Source organism: Bactrocera oleae, chromosome 4 (assembly GCF_042242935.1).
Source record: "Bactrocera oleae isolate idBacOlea1 chromosome 4, idBacOlea1, whole genome shotgun sequence".
NCBI classification, from domain to species: domain Eukaryota; kingdom Metazoa; phylum Arthropoda; class Insecta; order Diptera; family Tephritidae; genus Bactrocera; species Bactrocera oleae.
In genome coordinates, this window is record NC_091538.1 from 73,712,287 (window position 1) to 73,731,183 (window position 18,897).

General features: G+C 35.0%; 2 protein-coding genes and 1 long non-coding RNA gene across 3 annotated transcripts; 1 reads left to right on the forward strand and 2 right to left on the reverse strand.

The window, feature by feature from the left end:
• Nucleotides 1–728: 728 nt before the first annotated feature.
• Nucleotides 729–5,590, reverse strand: dup (double parked). The gene is made up of 3 exons (XM_070108692.1): nt 4,761–5,590; nt 3,790–4,478; nt 729–2,759 (listed from the first exon to the last, which is right to left on the reverse strand). The coding sequence occupies exons 1-3, from the start codon at nt 4,839–4,841 to the stop codon at nt 1,292–1,294; spliced, it is 2,238 nt and encodes a 745-aa protein (XP_069964793.1). The 5' UTR covers nt 4,842–5,590; the 3' UTR covers nt 729–1,291.
• Nucleotides 5,591–6,413: 823 nt separating this feature from the next.
• On the forward strand, nt 6,414–12,788 carry SRPK (SR splicing factor protein kinase). Its single transcript, XM_014247188.3, has 3 exons — nt 6,414–7,595; nt 9,574–10,620; nt 10,713–12,788. Exons 1-3 carry the CDS (start codon nt 6,920–6,922, stop codon nt 11,639–11,641), a joined length of 2,652 nt encoding a protein of 883 aa, XP_014102663.2. The 5' UTR covers nt 6,414–6,919; the 3' UTR covers nt 11,642–12,788.
• A 4,716-nt stretch (nt 12,789–17,504) lies between these two features.
• LOC138857114 (uncharacterized) lies at nt 17,505–18,078 on the reverse strand. The gene is made up of 2 exons (XR_011396087.1): nt 17,859–18,078; nt 17,505–17,786 (listed from the first exon to the last, which is right to left on the reverse strand). It is a non-coding gene; the product is annotated as an uncharacterized lncRNA (long non-coding RNA).
• Between the last annotated feature and the right edge of the window lie 819 nt (nt 18,079–18,897).

The following is an 18,897-nucleotide window of genomic DNA, read 5'->3' on the forward strand; positions in this document are numbered from 1 at the left end:
TGAGAAAATATATTTATTAATTAATATATCCTGAACAGAGTATTAAGTTTGCCACAGAGTTGTAACACCTTATAAAAAATATATATAAATAACCAGCATGATGAGCTGAGTCGATTTATCCATTTCCGTCTGTCCGTCCGTCTGTATATACTCGTACATGAACTAGTCTCTCAGTTTTTGATATAGATATGGCATTTTGAAAACGTCCCTTTCTTCCCAAGAAGCTGCTGGACCACTATAGCATCTAATACGCAGTAGTAGTAGATATGAAAACTGTACGATCAAATACATGTTCTTATATGGAAAACTTTTTTTATTTAAGGAGATATCTTCACGAACTTTGGCACAATGCAACGAAATAATATACAAAAAAATTTTTTCAGATCGGGCTACTATAGTATATGACTGCCATACAAGGTAATCGATTAAAATCCAGTTCTTGTATAAAAAACGTTTGCATTTATCTTCACAAAATTAGGCACAATCTCCGAAAAATTTGTTCAGATCGATGACCGATCAAAATCAAGATTTTCAAGATATTTGTATACCCTTTTATGCTATAAGTAAGGCACCTGTAAAGGGTATTATAGCTTCGGTGCAGCCGTGGGTAAAGTTCTTTTTAATATTTGGTAGTGCTCTTGGAAAGTAAACCTGTTATTTATCTGATCTTTGGATTAAATAATTAATCAGTCCAACTAGTCAGTAGCATTCTTTAAAACTACTTGGGAAATGTTTTATTATTAGTCTTTATTTGGAATCACTTACATAATTATAAATTATAACGGATGCAGACTTTGATATTAGATTTATGAAAGAAAAGTAAAGCGATGTAATGTATAAATAACGGTTATATGAGTATCACTTGGGGAAAAATACATAAATGCTTACTATTAACTATTCAGTGATTATATATTGTTTCTATAAAATGTTAACATGACCTAGTTTCCGTTAAATATGAGAATAAGTAGATCTTATTTGAATATTGGAATATCATATAAAATATAACTTATTTTTGTTTTCAGATTTAAATCTAAAGATACATACATATTGTATATTTTTTTATTGTGAGACAATACATCAAGGGACAAAATTAGTGTAGAAATTTAAACTATTTTTTAAGACACTTAACTTTGTGGAATTATAAATTTATGTCAACAAAAACTTTTCAGTAATTTGTGTAATTGTAAAATGTTAAATATTTAACTTAATAAATTATCAATACATCATTTTCGGTCTGCTTAATAATATAACAAAATTTTATTATATAAAAAAGATATATTTTCATTTCAAATTATTTACTCTTCTCATTTGCTACTTCTTCCAGTTTGGCAATTACTTTCTTCAATTCCATTTCCCGCGCTATCTTAAGGTACATTGTCTTCCGTACCTCGTGAAATGATACCCATGCAGCCACCTCTTTGGCCATAAGTTTTAAATGAGCCTCCAATTCTTGTGCCGTCAAACACGCACGATAACTATTTTGTATCTTTTTTATGACGATCTCCAACATTAGCACACCCTTGCGCTCGGTAATAAAAACGTTACGTAGATGACGTGCCAATTCTGGAAGACGTGAGTACATAGTGGCTTCCTGATCCTGTGAGGGTCGCCTTGTCATAGCATCTAGCGCTTTGGCTGCTTGCTTGGCGCGTATTTTCTCCAGCAACGATTTAGGAACACCTTTCAATAAATTAGATGTGACATCTTTTCCAGAAACCGCTGGGATTTGGCAAGCCTCAGAAGTGTCAGTTGTCACTGTGGCCACAGCTACGGATTTGATAGGTGTCGCCAAACGATCTTTACTTTCACATATGCCCTCTTTTGTGACAGTTGTAGAGGTGACTTTAGAGGAATTATTTGCATTCTCTTCTGCCACCCGTGTTGCCTCCATCTTAGCTTCGTAACGTTCTAGAGCTCGCTCCATTGGTGTTGCACAGTTGAAAAGATTACGTGCTGTAGACAATATATCGCGCGCCGAAGAATACTTCTCCATATTTGGTGGCTGCGGTAAATGTGCGCAATCAATTTCTGGACAGTTTTCTAATTCAAAATCTGGATGCCAACGAGTCACTTTTGACTTAGGTATGCGGATTGGGGGATCAAGTGTGTGCAAGAACTTTTCGTGCTCATTTAAAACACGTTGCAGCAGAGTATTTGTAAAACGTTGCAAACGCTCAGTCATAACTTGCGGATTCATTACGCATGTTTGAGCCGCATTCAAAATATTATCGGCAGCATCATTTTCCTCTAAAATATGACTCTTTACTTTTTCCGACGACTTGCCGTCGACGTTTGGACAAATAACCAATTGGAAATAGTCCGCCTTTGATACGGAACCATAATTGCGCATTTTCATTTGTGAGAAAATGAATGCATCGGGATACACATGCTTAATTTGTGCCAAATGGGTTTCCGTGAAATTCTTACGCAGCATTCTTTGCACTGCCGGTTTTAATTTTTTAAACGTAATGCATTCCTTGCGATTGTGGAACATAGCGCACACAGAGTCCACTCCCTTGAATACTTCAATAAGATTACGATATTTAAATGGCAAAGGCAACTGGCCAGCTTTACTTGACTCGGCAAGGCTCATAAAGCGCTGGTAAGCAGGTGTCACCACAACTTTTGCTGGAGAACCCTGTTTTGCGGGGCTGAAGAGGATGCGTTTGGACACATCTGTATGACGTGGTGACATAAGCTCATTTTTATCTGGTGTTGGTGGTGGTATTTTAGTGGGGGTCTTGAATGTTTTTGCTGGACTGCAATAAAAACAAAAATATTACTTGCAGGTGCATTTCAAGTGATAAATAAATTTAAATAAATAATAATTCGTAAAATGTCTACCAGAGATAAAGTATGTTATAAAACTGAAGAAACTCATAGTTGAAACGACTATATAATGTATGAGTATATAGAACATATACAGCAAAAGGATTGAAATTTAAGCAAAATACACTATATAGAAATGCATATACAAGTATCTATTCTAAGCCCAATATTTCAAATTTTTCATCATACACAAATGTTACCATATACAGAAGTATTTGCAGCCATTTTTATATTTAGATGCATTCTTTTATTACTTCGGGTCTGCTGTGCTGTAACTGATAAATTGTATGTATGTATGTGTATCTATCATCAAAACAAACTTCCTTTCGTTGTTGTTTAGCTACCTGACTTCACTTTGGAAGGAATTGTAAACCACGGCAACAACCGACCGTTACAAAAACATCCCTCGATACAAGGATAAAATATTGAAAGAAATAAATAACAAAAAATTGAGCATTGGAATGTGAAAGAGATAAGTAAAGTCAAAGTCTTGTAAGAGGAAATAAAAAGATTCTAGATATAATTTGGGTATACATTTGTGTGTATACATATATACTAGCATGTAATAAATAGCCAGGCAGTAACAAAAGAATGTAAACAAGAGTGTTTCTGCTTTTATTTGCTTCCAACTGCAACGCTAAGCAAAAGAAGCGTGCAAACTACTAGGAAGAGAACGAAAAAATTAAATGTTTGACAATGACGTAGAGTATATGCATCGCCGTGAATTACATTGCTAACTGAATGACCATCAGACCGTTGGTAAATGCAGTGACAGCAGTTTAACACTCACTAGACTTCTATACCAGTGAGAGTAGTTAAATAAAAAACGAACTTAATGACCTCAATAACTTATCGGGTTATCGTTGTAGGCCACATACAGTATGAAAAATTGGGGAACTTTTGAATGACGTTATATAATATCAAAAAATAGGTTGGATTGGTCAGTTTTTTGAAACTTACCTAGTCAACACTTCCAATTCAATCGTATCGAATTCCTTAAGCTGAACAAGGGGTGTTGTTTTCTTTAATGGCGAGACGCTTTGACCATCACGTAAACGACGATTACGGTCTTCTTGTGCTTTACGCGTCTTTTCAAGATCTTGTATGCGTGAAAGCGAAGCTTTTAATTCCTGCAGTTTGGCACTACGCGATAATTTCGTCTTTACTTCATCGAAATTTAGTTCCTTCCGTACGAGACCCTTCAAGTCATCGTGCTTTAGTGGTGTAACACCAGAACCTTTTATAATTTGTTTAGTTGGAGTTTTAAGTCCTCGTAGTACATTTGTTACATTGTCTTTGGATGCAAAGGCATTTGCTATTTTTATGGCTGAATTAGCACTTGGCGTTTCTTCATTCTTCTTTTGCATTTCATTAATTGGTGTTGCCTTTTTCCTTGGGGACATTGGTCCCTTTTTGATAAATTGTACTAGTTTTTGTTGTTGTAATATAGTCTGTTCCTGTTTACACTGCTTTTTAAGCGGCATTTCGGCTGAGGATTGAATACCTGTACGCTTAATCGTACGTCCGGATCGAGTCCGAATACCCATTGCAGCTGCTTTGATGGCGGCGATATCGTCATCATCATTTGGGATTCCCGCTGCACCGAGAGTAGCAGAAGGGACAGCCGATTCATTGTCATCTGTTAATCGCTAATAAAATATGTAAAATTTGTTAGATTTATGCCGTTTCTATCATTTATCACCAAAGAGCACATTTGGCTTTAAGAGCATGTTCAAATTACATCACTCACACCCTTGAATGTGTACATGTCATTGTACAAACATACGCGCAATAAGAGAGTGAACAATTTTAAGGGTGAAATGCCTTCACATACAAAATGTCCGATTGACGATCCCAATAAGTTCGCCAAGGATATTGTCACTTTCTCAATTATACACTTTAACAAAAACAAATATTAATACTTTACTTACCCGACTTTTAATAGTACCCACTTCATCTGTCGCCACTCGCTTACGCGTATTAAAAAATGAAGCAATTGATGGCTGTGACATTATGTATTTTGGTAGATTTGTTTTATTTTATATTAAATATCGTCTTAATTGTTGAAATTTCACAAAAATGCACGTCTTCTTATCAATGCTCCGTAGCACATTAACAACCCACACGTCTTTACTTTATCCCGCTCAAATTCTGACTGACACGAATTTTCCCTCCAAAAGCATTCACAAAATGAACCGAACACCAACTCTTTGCGAAAGTTGAACACATGTTGTGAGCGTGTGTGTTAGTATTGTTTGTTACTCGCAGTTATTCAAGTGAGAATAGAACGTACTTATTAAATTAAAAATTAATCCTATTAATTTTTCAATAACTATACTCCCGAACATTATTAGTTATATGCGTCCATTCAAAAAACTTCATTAATTCTATTATAATGAACCTTAATAAATTGCTATACTAGTAGTAGTATTTGGCGCGCAATTTCTTCCCCTTCGCGCGCTTTTGTTTTGGGAAATTTTTTACCAGATTCATTTGCTGGTACACTATTTTCGACTGAATGCTATTTCACTCTATCTCAATGTATTCGTGCGAATTGTCAATTTGATATCAGCTGTTTTATGAATTAATGTTGACTCTCTCACTCATCCGTTTTTCACTCCTTTTCTATTCAATAATGTATGCAAAAAAAAAAAAGAGCGATCTTGTAAAATATTGCGCATCAGCCACTAATTAACAAAATATTAATATATTTTTATTGCCTCTATACAATATTGGATAATTAAATGTAACTTTCATCACACAACTTCTAAAAGTAAACTTAGTAGAACGGAAAAACAACGTTATTTCTTTTGTATTAAGGGATTGATAAAAGTTGGACTTTATTGCTAAATACTATAGCACAGAGTTGCTTTTATTATAGTCCCTACTATCCCATAGTTGCCAGAACGTCTGTTTATTGTCCAAATTTCTGGTCAAAGTTGATTGTACCCTTATGATTCGATACAATGTTAAAAGCTTAAAATGTTTAAAATATGTAATTGTATACTACTTATTTATTATATGTTTTTCTATATATAATTACCAATTTAAAAATGTTATCAGCAAATTATTTTTTACCATTTAGTGAATAACGCTAATGGCTTCAGAAATTTTCTGTTAATGGATTGCAACTCTGATGGTAATGCAGCGACTCCAACCACATGCTTAAATTAATTTGGGTGAGAAGCAGAGAACATTTTCTGTAAGAAGTGAAAAGAGTTCTAGATGAAGCAAAGTTTTGATTGCTTTTCTTTCATCGCATTTCCTAAGTAAGTGTAGTCATTCGAAAAATCAGAATACTTCACAATTGTTACAGGTGGAAGTTTCCTCATGATAGTAACATTTTAGTTGATAAAAATATGCGAAACATTGCAAAAACACAGACGAAAGTAGTTGGCAATGCAAGTTTTTGACATACTCGTCGCTTGACGACATTCGCAAACGTATGGCTATCGAATTTGCGAAAACGAAATAGACTGTGCTGTAGTGAAAATTTGGTCAGATTTTGTTTGGGATAGAGAGAGATAGATAATATGGTCTAATTGGAAGTTCTATATAAAATTTTGCTCGGTTTCGTTTTTGTTTAATTTCTTTTCCTATCACGAAAAAACTTGAGCGGAGAAAATCTTTTCAAGTTTAGTAAAAATTTTGATAGTTTAATTTTCAAGCTTGGAAATTTGTGAAAAATTGTCACAGTGAAAATCTTTGAATGAATATTCGAGTAGGCGGTGGACGTACTTCGAAAAGAAGAGACGAAACCTAGCCAAATTTATAACGAAGAAAAAATCTTACCAACTTTTCTCTTTCAACAATTTCTATAGTGCGACCAAGGAAGTGGTGTGGCTGAAATAAAGAAAGAAAAATATAATACGAAGACAAAAATTCAATATTTCGATAGAAGAAGACGTTTTCTCAAAACATTAAAACTATTCGAGAAAAAGAACTATTATCCATTTAGCATATTTGTAGCAGCTGGAGCGATATTGACCAAAAACAGTTTGCTATCATTCTGCAGTATCTGAAATAAGGGTAGCAAAAACAACAGCTGTCTACGGCAAAAGTAGCGGCAGCTAGCTTAAAGGCCATTGAAATGAACACAAAAGCTGACGTCAACAGACGAGTTCTGGCTATACAAGCCAAGAAGAAACGACATAAGCCCAACAAGAAGCGTGGTAAACAGAATGGCGTGGTTGGTGGTTCCGGTACTAGTGTTGGTCAGACACCGGGAAATTCTAATAATAGCAACCCAAGTGGTGCTCCACCAACATCTCCTATTTCGCCTGAAGGTGAAATCACTGCGAAAATGTCTAAATCCTTTAGTGGAGCCCCATCCACAAGTGGCACAGGATCATTAGCTACTAATACGCCAGCTACAGGATCTACCAATAATTTAGACGATAGTTCACATCTGAGAAGTTCGGTGAATAACGTCAGTGGTGGCGTTGGCGGTGGCGCTAGTGGAGGAGGTAAAAAGTCCTCTTCTAACTATCAGCAGCAGTTGTTGCCGCAGCAGCAGCACCAGCAAAAGTGTATGAACAATTTCCATGTGCAGCAACAATTTCAGAATATACAACAGCATCAATATGATGATCCTCAGAATCAGCAACAGCAACAGCAACAGCAGCAACAATATCAATACCCGCCACGTAGTTCATCGAACGATTCGGAAGATTCTGAATTGAATAGTGAAAACGAGGAGCAAGAATTGAAAGAAGACTACTGCAAAGGGGGCTATCATCCTGTGAATATTGGCGATTTGTTTCAAGGTAAATCTTAGAAATAATAAGATAAAACATAAGGGATTCGTTTGCTAAATACACGACAGTCTTTTCAAGTGTTATCAGTATTATGTAGCAACAAATACTGCATACCTATATGTGTAAATATGTATGTTTTAGTTTTTTTCTTTTTTTTTTTTAAGTTTAGCGAGCCAAGATATATGTATTTAGGATTTCGTTTACCGTGCTCGCATATATATGTATGTGTATATGTGTAAATGCTTTCTCAGGTACTCATTCCTCAACTGGCTTGTGCACGTTTCTTTTACTGAGCAATCAAAACTTTTGGTTTGGTTTTGTTCTAACCGATTACATTCTTGTTGTTATCATTGTTTTTGTGATATCGGCTGAGCGGCAACCAGGAAGTGCAAAAACATCAATCAAATGTATGCAGTGGTTGTTTTATTTTTACCTGCTTTAAACTTTTACGTTAAAAACTATGTTTTCGTTTTAATATTACATGCATAATTACATACATATCTACATATGTGCAAGGTGTTTGGCTATTTATATTTCAGCGTTATTTCAACTAATTTGTGCCGGAACGCATTTCGAAGTCGACTTAATCAGTGGAATAGTTAATGTATCACGGTAAAATAATTCGCATGGCCTGAATTCGCGGTGGATTTGTTTTTATAATATTAGTAACTATTTAGGTTCGTAATTATATGCACATCTCTTAAAGATTTATCATGATGATATAGAAGCAATAAAAATAAACTTAATTATGACGTGATAACCACCGAAAGAACTTCAAACACACAATTTTAATTAATTAGGAAGTTTTTGCTAAAACACAAGGTTTTAGTATGTAAGAGCGTGGTTAAATAGATTTTATATAAAAATCAATAAAATTGCTACAGAAGCCAAAAAAATTGTATATTGATTTTCCACCCCAGCACAATAATCAATCGAGTAGAGTGATAGTTCAGCGATTATCGCAAACTGTTCGCTCTTTTTTTTTCGCAATTTGTCCAGTTAATTAAATTTGTGCACTTTCTCAAAAACACATCTATAGTTTATTGTGTCGTCTGTTCAGTGCGTTATATTGGTCGGTCGTTGGTGGCAAGCCAACAAAGCCGCGCCATGGCGGGCACTTGAACGAGACCACATACACTTGAGCGACGGTTGTCTTCGCCTTAAGCGCGAGAGGACTGAAGTGGATGGTGATGAGCTCATTGTACTACTTTATTGGTGAAGTGACATTGAAATGAGCTGCCACTAATCAGTCCCGTTTCATTGGCCATCTAAGCATATATGTACTTTAATATATATATACTTGTTCATACATCGCCAATTGTAACTTGGTGTAAAAATAAAAATCAAATAGTGTAACATATACCATTAAAATGGATAAATAAATAAAGCTGGAACGGGGTATGGCATGAATATATTTGTTGGTGCCGCAGAAGTATTGCTTAACATCAAGAATTTTTTGAAAGAATGTAAAGTCGATTACAACGGAATGGATTTGCTGCCGGATTGCACTGGTTTCTATGATCTTGTCTATTTATTAGGTGCATTCAAGTGTTTTACTTTGTTTTATGTTTTTAGTTTTGTGCATCATATAATGATAGTGCGGGAGTATCTGTTTCGGTGTCATAAAACATTAGTTGGTTATTTTCTATAAACAAATTAATACGTATGCGTGTACCTTATTATCTGCTACTTTGCCATGATTGTATACCGTTAGTAACTCTTTGTTGCTATAGAACAATCAATTCAGAAATTTACAAGCGTGAATTAAAAATGATTTTTCCACTCAAAAAATAATGTAGTTGTAGCATAAAATAACCCTGGAATTGTTTTGAGGGATTTCGTTAAGGTGACTGACCTTGGTCGATATATCGACCATACACATTAAATGAACAGTTGTTTAATTTTAAAATAAGAAGAAAATAAAGAAAACATTAAAAAATAAATAAATAAAATGTTGACATTCTTTACATATTCCATCTTTTTATAGGGCGTTATCACGTTGTACGCAAATTAGGATGGGGCCATTTCTCCACCGTATGGCTGTGTTGGGATTTGCAGGAGAAACGTTACGTGGCCATAAAAATCGTAAAATCAGCTCATCATTTTGCCGAGACGGCGAAAGACGAAATTAAGATACTCAAATCGGTGCGCGATTCGGAACCAAGCAATCCGCGTCGCCAGAAGACGGTGCAGCTGCTAGATGACTTTAAGATCACTGGCGTAAATGGCACACATATTTGCATGGTGTTCGAAGTGCTTGGCGACAATTTGCTAAAACTTATACGTAAGTCAAATTACCGCGGCATACCAATTGAAAACGTAAAGTCGATTACACGCCAAGTGTTGGAGGGTCTGGACTACTTACACACCTGTTGCAAGATTATTCACACCGACATTAAGCCGGAGAATGTGCTGCTTTGTGTCGATGAACAGTATGTGCGTTCGTTGGCTAACGAAGCTACCGAACTGTATGTCATGAATTATAAAATGTTTCCTTCGTTTGTAAGTCGGGCTCCCAAAGAATATCGCGAACCGCAAATTACTGGCAAGATGAGTAAAAACAAGAAAAAGAAACTAAAGAAAAAGGCAAAGAAACGTCTGGAGTTGTTTAAAAAGCAATGGGACTATCTGGAACAGAGTGGCGGTGGTGTGCAGGAGGGCGGAGAAGCGCCAGCCGAGGCTGACGATAGAACGTTGTTGGCCAACGATGGCTTCGGCGATGGCAACAAAGAGCAGCGTGCGCGCTTGAAAGGCGGTAAATTGGTAAATGGCGATGTGACTGATCCAGATGATGGTGATGAAGATGGCGACGATGAAGATGCAGAACAAGATGTTATTGCAGAGGACAATGCCGCAGATGGCGATGCAGATGACGACGATGAAGAGGAACAGGTGCTAGGATGCGACAGCAACAACTCAAATACGAATTCACCACGAAAACAACAGAGGCCTACGGCTGTCCACAACGCAACAGAACAAGTCATCACAAACAGCATTCCTGGCGAGAAGAAGAAAAAAAAGAAGAAAAATAAGAGTGAGTAAACATATTACATTATTCACATTATTCGTACCTATGTATATCATTTCTTTTTATTATATAATGATTATTATTTTTTTTTATTGAAGAAAACTCAGGGCATCAGCAACAACATCAAAAGGAAAGAGAAAACCAACAACAGCAAAATGATAACAAATCATCATCGAGCAGTGATAGCCACACCATTAAAGACGAGTTGAATGACTCAGGTAGCTCTTCGCCGACCCTTAAAGGACAATCAGCAAATAAGAAAAACGCATCGACCAAAAATGCCACCGCAAAGGCATCGAAAACGCAAAACAACAACATAAAGAACAACAATAATACTAACACGTCGAATACGAATCTGACACCTCACATAAAACAAAATGCCAATAATAATGAGCAAATTGTTAATTGCACAGTAACAACAGCAGCCCCACAGCAATCCAAATCCGAGCCGGTTATATATGCGCCTGCATTAGCTTCACCTCCGGCTGTAAAGCCAATCCCTCGCAAGGACCCAGCTCTAGAACCCTGTAAGTTTGATGTTAAAATCGCCGATCTAGGCAATGCCTGTTGGGTTGACAAACACTTCACTGAGGACATACAGACTCGTCAGTATCGCTCGTTAGAAGTAATACTGGGTGCTGGCTATGATACATCAGCGGATATTTGGAGTACCGCATGTATGGCTTTTGAGTTGGCCACTGGCGACTATCTATTCGAACCCCATTCGGGCGAGAATTACTCACGCGACGAGGATCACATTGCACATATTATCGAATTATTGGGTCCGATACCCCATAATATAATCCTACGCGGGGCGTATGCATCGCAAGCATTCAACCGTAAAGGTGAACTGCGTAACATCACCGGCTTGAAACCATGGGGTTTGGTGGACGTATTATCGGAAAAGTACGAATGGCCACGCGCAGATGCAGAGTCCTTTGCTGATTTTCTCATACCAATGTTGGTATTTGATCGGACGAAGCGTGCAACGGCTGCGGAGTGCCTGAAGCATCCGTGGCTGAGATAAAATACAATGATTTGCTGTTGCGCGCATGCGCCAGCACCAAGCGTAACACCACCACCACCAGAGCCGACATTGCCCTCACCACTAACGCCATCTGCAACACTAATGTCACTGTCCCTGTCGCCATCACCATCACCGTCAACTGTGATGCATACCACGCACTCAATTTCCCGCAATGCCGCAAGTGGCATGTTGGCGGTAGCAGCTATGGCCGAACTGGATGTGGTACAGTGCACAGCGTTACGCAAGCCATTGGTGGCCACAAAAACCACTTCGCTACCATTGCCATTATTGTCGCATAAGCGCACCACGCGTTCGGTGTCGGGTGGTGCAGCGACACCCTCGTCGTCGGCGGCTGCTTCGGCAGTTGGCCAAACCCAGTGCTGGCGCAACACGCTCCGGCGTATGTTTCAGCGCAAGTGACGTTGGCTGCTGCGTGCGCGACGGCGACGCCAACGTGAGCGCGCACTTTGGCATTGCCGTTGGCGTGGGCGGGGCAAGCGGCGTCGTGTGGTGGTGTTGGCGTTGGCGTACGCGCGCTATTATTGATAGTCGTTTAGATTTGGATTGAATATTTATTAAAAAAATACTAATAACAATAATAATAATTTAAAATATTAAAAATAATATGAAAGAGGCGTAAATTAGCAAACGATGCACATTATATGGAGTAATAAGGAGGTTTCGTAGGCGGTGTTGACGCAGTAGCCGATGCAGCAGAACGGGCATAACAGCAGAAAGAAAAAAATCACAGCAGCACAACAACAACAAATTACATACAAGAAATTTAATCAAAAAACATGTTCTCTCGTAGAGTTTTTATTTTTATTTATCATTATAATGTTTTTATTACTGTGCAATCCGCTTCTATATATACATAATTATTTTATTTATGAAACGGCAACCAGAAATAGAAGTAAATACTTTGTATCTTATTTAATTTAAGACAATTTGCTATTTTGCAAATTATATATATTTCCTTAGAAGAGTGGTTGGCTAGAGCACAAAAAGTTTGGAGATTCATAAGCAATTACGGACATTAATTAAACAATATATTCATTATATAGGAAACGCTTTGTCGCTGAGAAATTCGTTGTTCGATAAATATTTGAAATGCATGTAAAACGTTATATAAATCAATGAAAACTTATTTTTGACATAAATTTTTATTTTTTTATTTTTTTTTTATATTAAAATTAGGTGCTTATTATTCTTTATACAAGCGTTCTCTTTTCCATTGTTTTTTACGTTTTTGTGAGAAAAGCATTCCTTTTAGCTCCAAAATTTGCAATTGGCTATTTAATAATATTCCTTTGGAACTGAAAATCAATAAAACAATAAGTTTCTATTTAATAAAATATTCAATATTGCTATTATCAATTGGAAACTAGTTCAACGCGCGAAGCAATCACATTTAGAAAGCCAAAATTTATAGCCTGTCCATCAGTATGTCATATTTCGCATCAATTTGTTAATAATGAGCGCCACGAACATTTACGAGGACGAGGTGGATTTTTTAAACTAGTGTGCTAAAAAAGGACTATAAAATTATTAAAAGAAAATACCCTATAAACATGAAAGGCTAAACCTAAGACCTTCCCGGTTTATCCTTTTATGTTTGAATAAAAAAGTAATAAAAATTCTGCATTATTTTAACTCAGAATCAAACAACCTAAAATACAATTCGTTAGTTTTCAAGCACAATATTTTCATTTGCAAGTAATACATTTAAAAAACAATAAACTAAGAAATAAGTACAGTTTGTAAAATTGGAAAAAGGCTCTGAAAGAAATTGTGTAATTATAACTAAAACGTTTTTAGTTAAAATGGATACCATTCTAGATCTTACAAAAACTTATAAAAGTTGCAATGAGTTTCCAGAACTGTTTGTTTCAAAGTATGAAACTGAACCTGAAGTTACCTGAAGTAACAGACATTGAGTTATCAGTAAATTTGTTTTGGTAATCATTATAATTCCCCAAATCGTGACACTAAATTAAAAAAAATCCTAAGTTAATCTGTAGACAAAATGTACAAGAATTTTAGTTTGAGATGTATTAACAATTACACTAAATGCGAAGAAGACGAAAATCATGTAACTTGTTAAAAAACATTAACTTTTTATACAGTACGAATATCAAATAAGGAGAACTTTTAACAAGTTTGCTATTTTACAAATACGAAGCCTGATAATTATGTGGTACATATACACAGTACATTTATTTTTGAACAGAATCGAACCGAATATCTTACAGTTGAATAAGAAATTTAAGAATAAAAAAATTCCTCCATTTTTTTTGTTTTTTTTTTTGCTTAACCAGAACTAAACTGTAATGACTGAATATGTACGAAGATCAGAGTCGTTCTATATTCATGTGCATACTCTTAGCTAAAACAGCGCGAAACGGAAAACTGTTAAACGTAAGCTTTATGTGAATTACTTTATTTTAAACATACTGTTATATTAAATGCAAAATGATTTATATATGTATTATAATTAGATATCAGTAAAGCTATAGTAAACTATATTTTCTTCAATAGACAAAAAATTGAATTCATTGGATTTAGATGTTTAAACTGCCCGTTTGGAAAAAATACCTTGTAGATAAGAGGTAGAAGAGGTTTGCGTTTCCGGTTCCAAACCATTTGAAAAAGTTGTATAATCTAAAACTAAGTGAAACGCCTCAAACCTTTGCACAGTATTTATAAAATTGGAAGTGTCTGTGGTCATTCACGCGGACGTATACAAATTTGTTAAAAATGAGAGGTAAAACATAACGACTTTGAGATTACAATGTACATTACAGTAAAAAATGCTAACGGTATTTTAAATTGTAAGAAAATTCTAACAAATATATTCGCAAAAAATAAATACATGCAATCATAAATGAAAGCAAAATGGACCGGAAATTCAAGAATAAATATACATCAATGCAAAATAAAAAAAGTAAACAATCATACATACATATGTAATTATGCTATGTCGTAGTGTTATTTAGTGTTAGTGTTGAATTATAAACGAAAATATGTCCAATTGGCAAGCGTCGAAAGCGTCGAGAGCGTTGCCGGAGGGCGGATGAACAAATGAAAATCATTAAATCTGTGTGTAGTTGTTAACTCTTTGATGAAAACAGTTGTGCGATGAATAAATATATATATATAGGCATACATATGTATCAAGACCTCAATTCAAATCCATATAATTTGTAAGTGGCGTGTACCCTAATGTTAAACATTAGTAAGAAGAATAAATATTAATAAGAACACACTTACACAAGTAGTTAATTATGTGGCACCGGATAATGATTACGAAGGCAGGTCCTGCCAATGATTTCCAAGTGAATGCCAAAAATATTCGTTTCGAATTCGAGCCATTAATACTTGAATTCTCCTTTCTTTGCAATAAACTAGTGGAGAGGTGGTCAACTTAGAAAGGGAGTGAATATTTGAGATACTTCGAGCTGGAAAAATTATACAAAAACAAAATCACAACGCAAGGAGCCAATAAACCATATGATAATGACAAAAACATATTGGGTTTTGCTCTTTAATATGCATTGGCACTCAAAAACTTAGGTCTGTCGTAAAAAGAGGTCTGTATAAAAACAGATACAGAACAATTATAACTTAAATTTTAGCCCTTCACGTTTTTTATAGTGACTATAAACTAGTAAAAAGTAAAATTTCGGAACATTCTCGAACTTACTTCCAGAGTACCGTTCCTTCAATCTTGAGAACAACAGTTCCCTAAAAGCACCCCCGCGTAACGTTGCTGAAAAACATTGCTAGCGATTCTTCAGTGTAGTTTGAAACCGATTAAACATACATAGATATTTACAAGAGCAAACATGAATAAAATAAAAAAATTTAATCTATTTTAATGCATCAAAAAAAATATATATATTTAATATGTAGATTCTTAGTAGAATTGGATAATAATGCAATTTATACTTCTTAATTAACCAAGAAAAATAGCGGAAATGCAGGAAATTTAACGAAGTATCAAAAACAATCATTAATGGTTTTAAAAGGATAAGGGCCACAAAGAGTCTTTAAATCAAAAATAAAACATTAATAATAACAAATAAAATATAATAGATATGCATACGTATAAATAAAAATACATAATTAAATTAATGAATAAATTCAATTTTCGATCTCGGTAAAGCAAATTGAACATAATTTTTTTGCAGAAATTGAGGTTAAGTTCGAACATAAATAGTATAACAATAATTTTTGAAATCAGTTATTCGGATAACGTACCGATGATTGCATATGCATAATGAACAAGCTGGTGCACTTGGCTTCTTCTAAACGCAGTTCTCCCCAGGACCTAGATTCATAATAAACTAAAATTATAGTCACACTTGAATACTGATAAATATACATATATAAAGCAGGACAATTTGCTGTTTTTTTTTAGCTTTTTGGGGTTATGTTTGGAGAATTGCTGTTTTTTCAAAACTATTACAACCTACATGAAATCTACATTTCGGAATTTTACTTTTCCTCAAGACATTGCACCGATGCGATTAAGTCCACTGTGTGACCAGCTTTTACATATTTTTACTACAATCATTGCAAATGCAAGCCAATGTTACCAACAAAATATATTGGTTTGTTTGGTCAAAACGGCTTTTCTTTCTCATAACTGTTAAAAATTAACGATGATAATTATGTATATTCGTATGTAAGCATTGTATTTGTATGTATTAGCCAAGTGGCCTTATGAATTTGATTTGAATACACCAAGACAACTGCACAGCCACTTTAATGCAAGAATAATAACAAAATCCGCAATCGAAATGAAAATATACTCGAATCTTTTGACTTTGTTATTGTATTTAACTGCGTATCTGCGAGCGATGCGACGAATTAAACTTGAAACGTAACAGATAATCGCAACAAATGCTTTAAGTGGTATTAGAAGATGTTACTTTACAAACGCATAGAGTATCTTAACTGCGGTTCCCCCAATTAAGTATTTACATACATACATATTTATGTATAGCAACTTAGGTGTTAAGCTGGTTTAATATTAAATATATCAAACGTAATAACGGTCCAATATTACAACAAAACACTTAAAATAGCAAGTGGAGCTATGAAAAAGAGTAACGGTAAATGTAAAAACCTTCCAAGCATTTAATTAGAAAATGTCATCAATTGATCCAAGTAAGAATCGTAAGAAAGTAAACAGAATGAAATAAGTAGATAAATAATAATTGAATAAATTAGGTAACTCTTGGAAAACCATGCTATAAAAAGTAAAAAAGAAAAATAAAAATAAATAAAAAAATAAAAAAATAAAAATAAGCAGTGGTTATAGTTGAAAATAATAACAGCGGCATTTTAGCTAATTTATTTGCCTATAAACTGTAAGATAACAGACGATAAAGCAACAATACCTACACAAATGTAACCCCTAAGAGGGAGAAAAAATAAATTAATAAGTGATGTGACCGCATACCTACATACTTACATACATATGTACAAGTATAAGTATATGCAAATCCATGAAATTGCAAATGAAAACAAAAAACTCCAATCGGCCGAGTAGTGTTAAAGATATCGAAATGCGGAACACACAAGCACACAAATAATTACAAATGGATTCGGTAAAATATCACACACCAGCAAGTTAAAGGTAAAAATGTAAATGCACCATAAAACAATGTTAAGAATCGGGAGAGTTTGAGAAAATTGTCACAGTGTCATAGTTGAGAACATTCAGATTATATATAAACAACACTAACACAATAAAGTAAATAATTAAACTTAAAACATTCGTAACTGCTTTTTAGTCGGCAGGGGGATAGCTTGGTGTGTATGTGGGGCACAAAGGCTTCAGACCCAAAACAAATGCTTGTGATTCTGGTCATTATTTTTGATTTTTTTTTGATAGATTGATATTAGTATTATATTAGCGAGTATTTCGGGTGCTCCCAGTTACTCTATGAAGATCGGTAGTGGCCAAAATTAGAAGATTCCGATGGAATAGCCGAACAGCTAAAACAGATGGCAGCAAAAGAAACGCTACTGAAGTGCCCTGATATGAATATAACGACGACTGCCTTCCGCTTGGTGGCAATCCACCTTCATGTTAAATTGTTTTGATGCCAAGAAGTCTGTTCGTAGATCGGTTTTGCTATATTTATGAAAACATATTGTAGAAAAAATTATTTTTTTTAGCCACTGTTAAGTTATAATAAAAGCTTACCATTTCTTTGAGGCTACATGCCATATTTTTGTAGGATTTTCTTTTCTGCAGATACATATGTACACACATAACGGCTGTGATCGTGATACTTCTCTTCTCGACACAAGTGGGAAAAGGAGGATTGCGCTGTCTTTTGAATCACAAGAGAGGGTCTTCTATTATTTACTGAACATAGAACTTCCTATTCCAAGCTTAAATTTAACCCAGCTGAAAAAATATTGTTTGGAATGAAATTAAGCAATTTTCAACCGATAGATTTGAAATATCAATTGAGTTAAATGAAAGCCTGTACTACCTTAGTACTCATATACGATATAAATATATATGTATACGATATGGTATATGTTATATTGTGTGAATATAAATGTGTTTTGTGCAAACAAGCAATGCGTTTCACACATCGTTTGGTGCGACGCGTAGCTGCTCAATAGTACGAGTATCTAAATCCGTTTGATGACAGCTGTTCAAGCGCTTTAGGTTCACCATTATCCACCGCCCTTGACTCCCTTTTTAAGTAGGCACTTAAATATTATGCATGCTTTGTTTCCTTTAGTAGTTTATGCTCTCCAGCTATCGAATTACTTTGGCCGTGGCAGAATTGTGTGAACTTCATAGCCATAGATTCTTGAAGCGCTTTGTTTTGCATTCGACATATGTGGTTAGGTAATGGCTTATGCTTGATATTTCTTATTAAGTGAGTATTAGTGGTTTTCTGCAGATTTGAGAAGCGCTAATTCAGTTATATGTAAATGTGTTCATGCTTGAATCATCGTTAAGTTAGTTAGTTTGTTCAATTGTCAATAGATAAATCATATTTATTGAAATCTGTAGAATTGTGAGAGTCGTAACACAACAATCCCTAAATGCCTGAATTTTTCTCGTTCAAATAGTAACTCGTGTCTTGTAAAACCATTATTTATTGAAGCAATCAGTTTGTTCTTTGACAAGCGGTGCTGAACTGTAGAAGTGGTTTGACAATAACATTTTAATGGCAACAATAGTGATTATTCTAAAACCAGAAAGGGAGAAAAGAAAATGG

Coding starts and splice junctions, on each gene's coding strand:
- dup (XM_070108692.1), bottom strand. CDS start 4,841: ATGTCACAGCCATCAATTGCTTCATTTTTTAATACGCGTAAGCGAGTG. Junction 4,479..4,760: donor TGGGTACTATTAAAAGTCGG/GTAAGTAAAGTA, acceptor ATATTTTATTAG/CGATTAACAGATGACAATGA. Junction 2,760..3,789: donor GAATTGGAAGTGTTGACTAG/GTAAGTTTCAAA, acceptor TTTTTATTGCAG/TCCAGCAAAAACATTCAAGA.
- SRPK (XM_014247188.3), top strand. CDS start 6,920: ATGAACACAAAAGCTGACGTCAACAGACGAGTTCTGGCTATACAAGCC. Junction 7,596..9,573: donor TATTGGCGATTTGTTTCAAG/GTAAATCTTAGA, acceptor ATCTTTTTATAG/GGCGTTATCACGTTGTACGC. Junction 10,621..10,712: donor AAAAAAGAAGAAAAATAAGA/GTGAGTAAACAT, acceptor TTTTTATTGAAG/AAAACTCAGGGCATCAGCAA.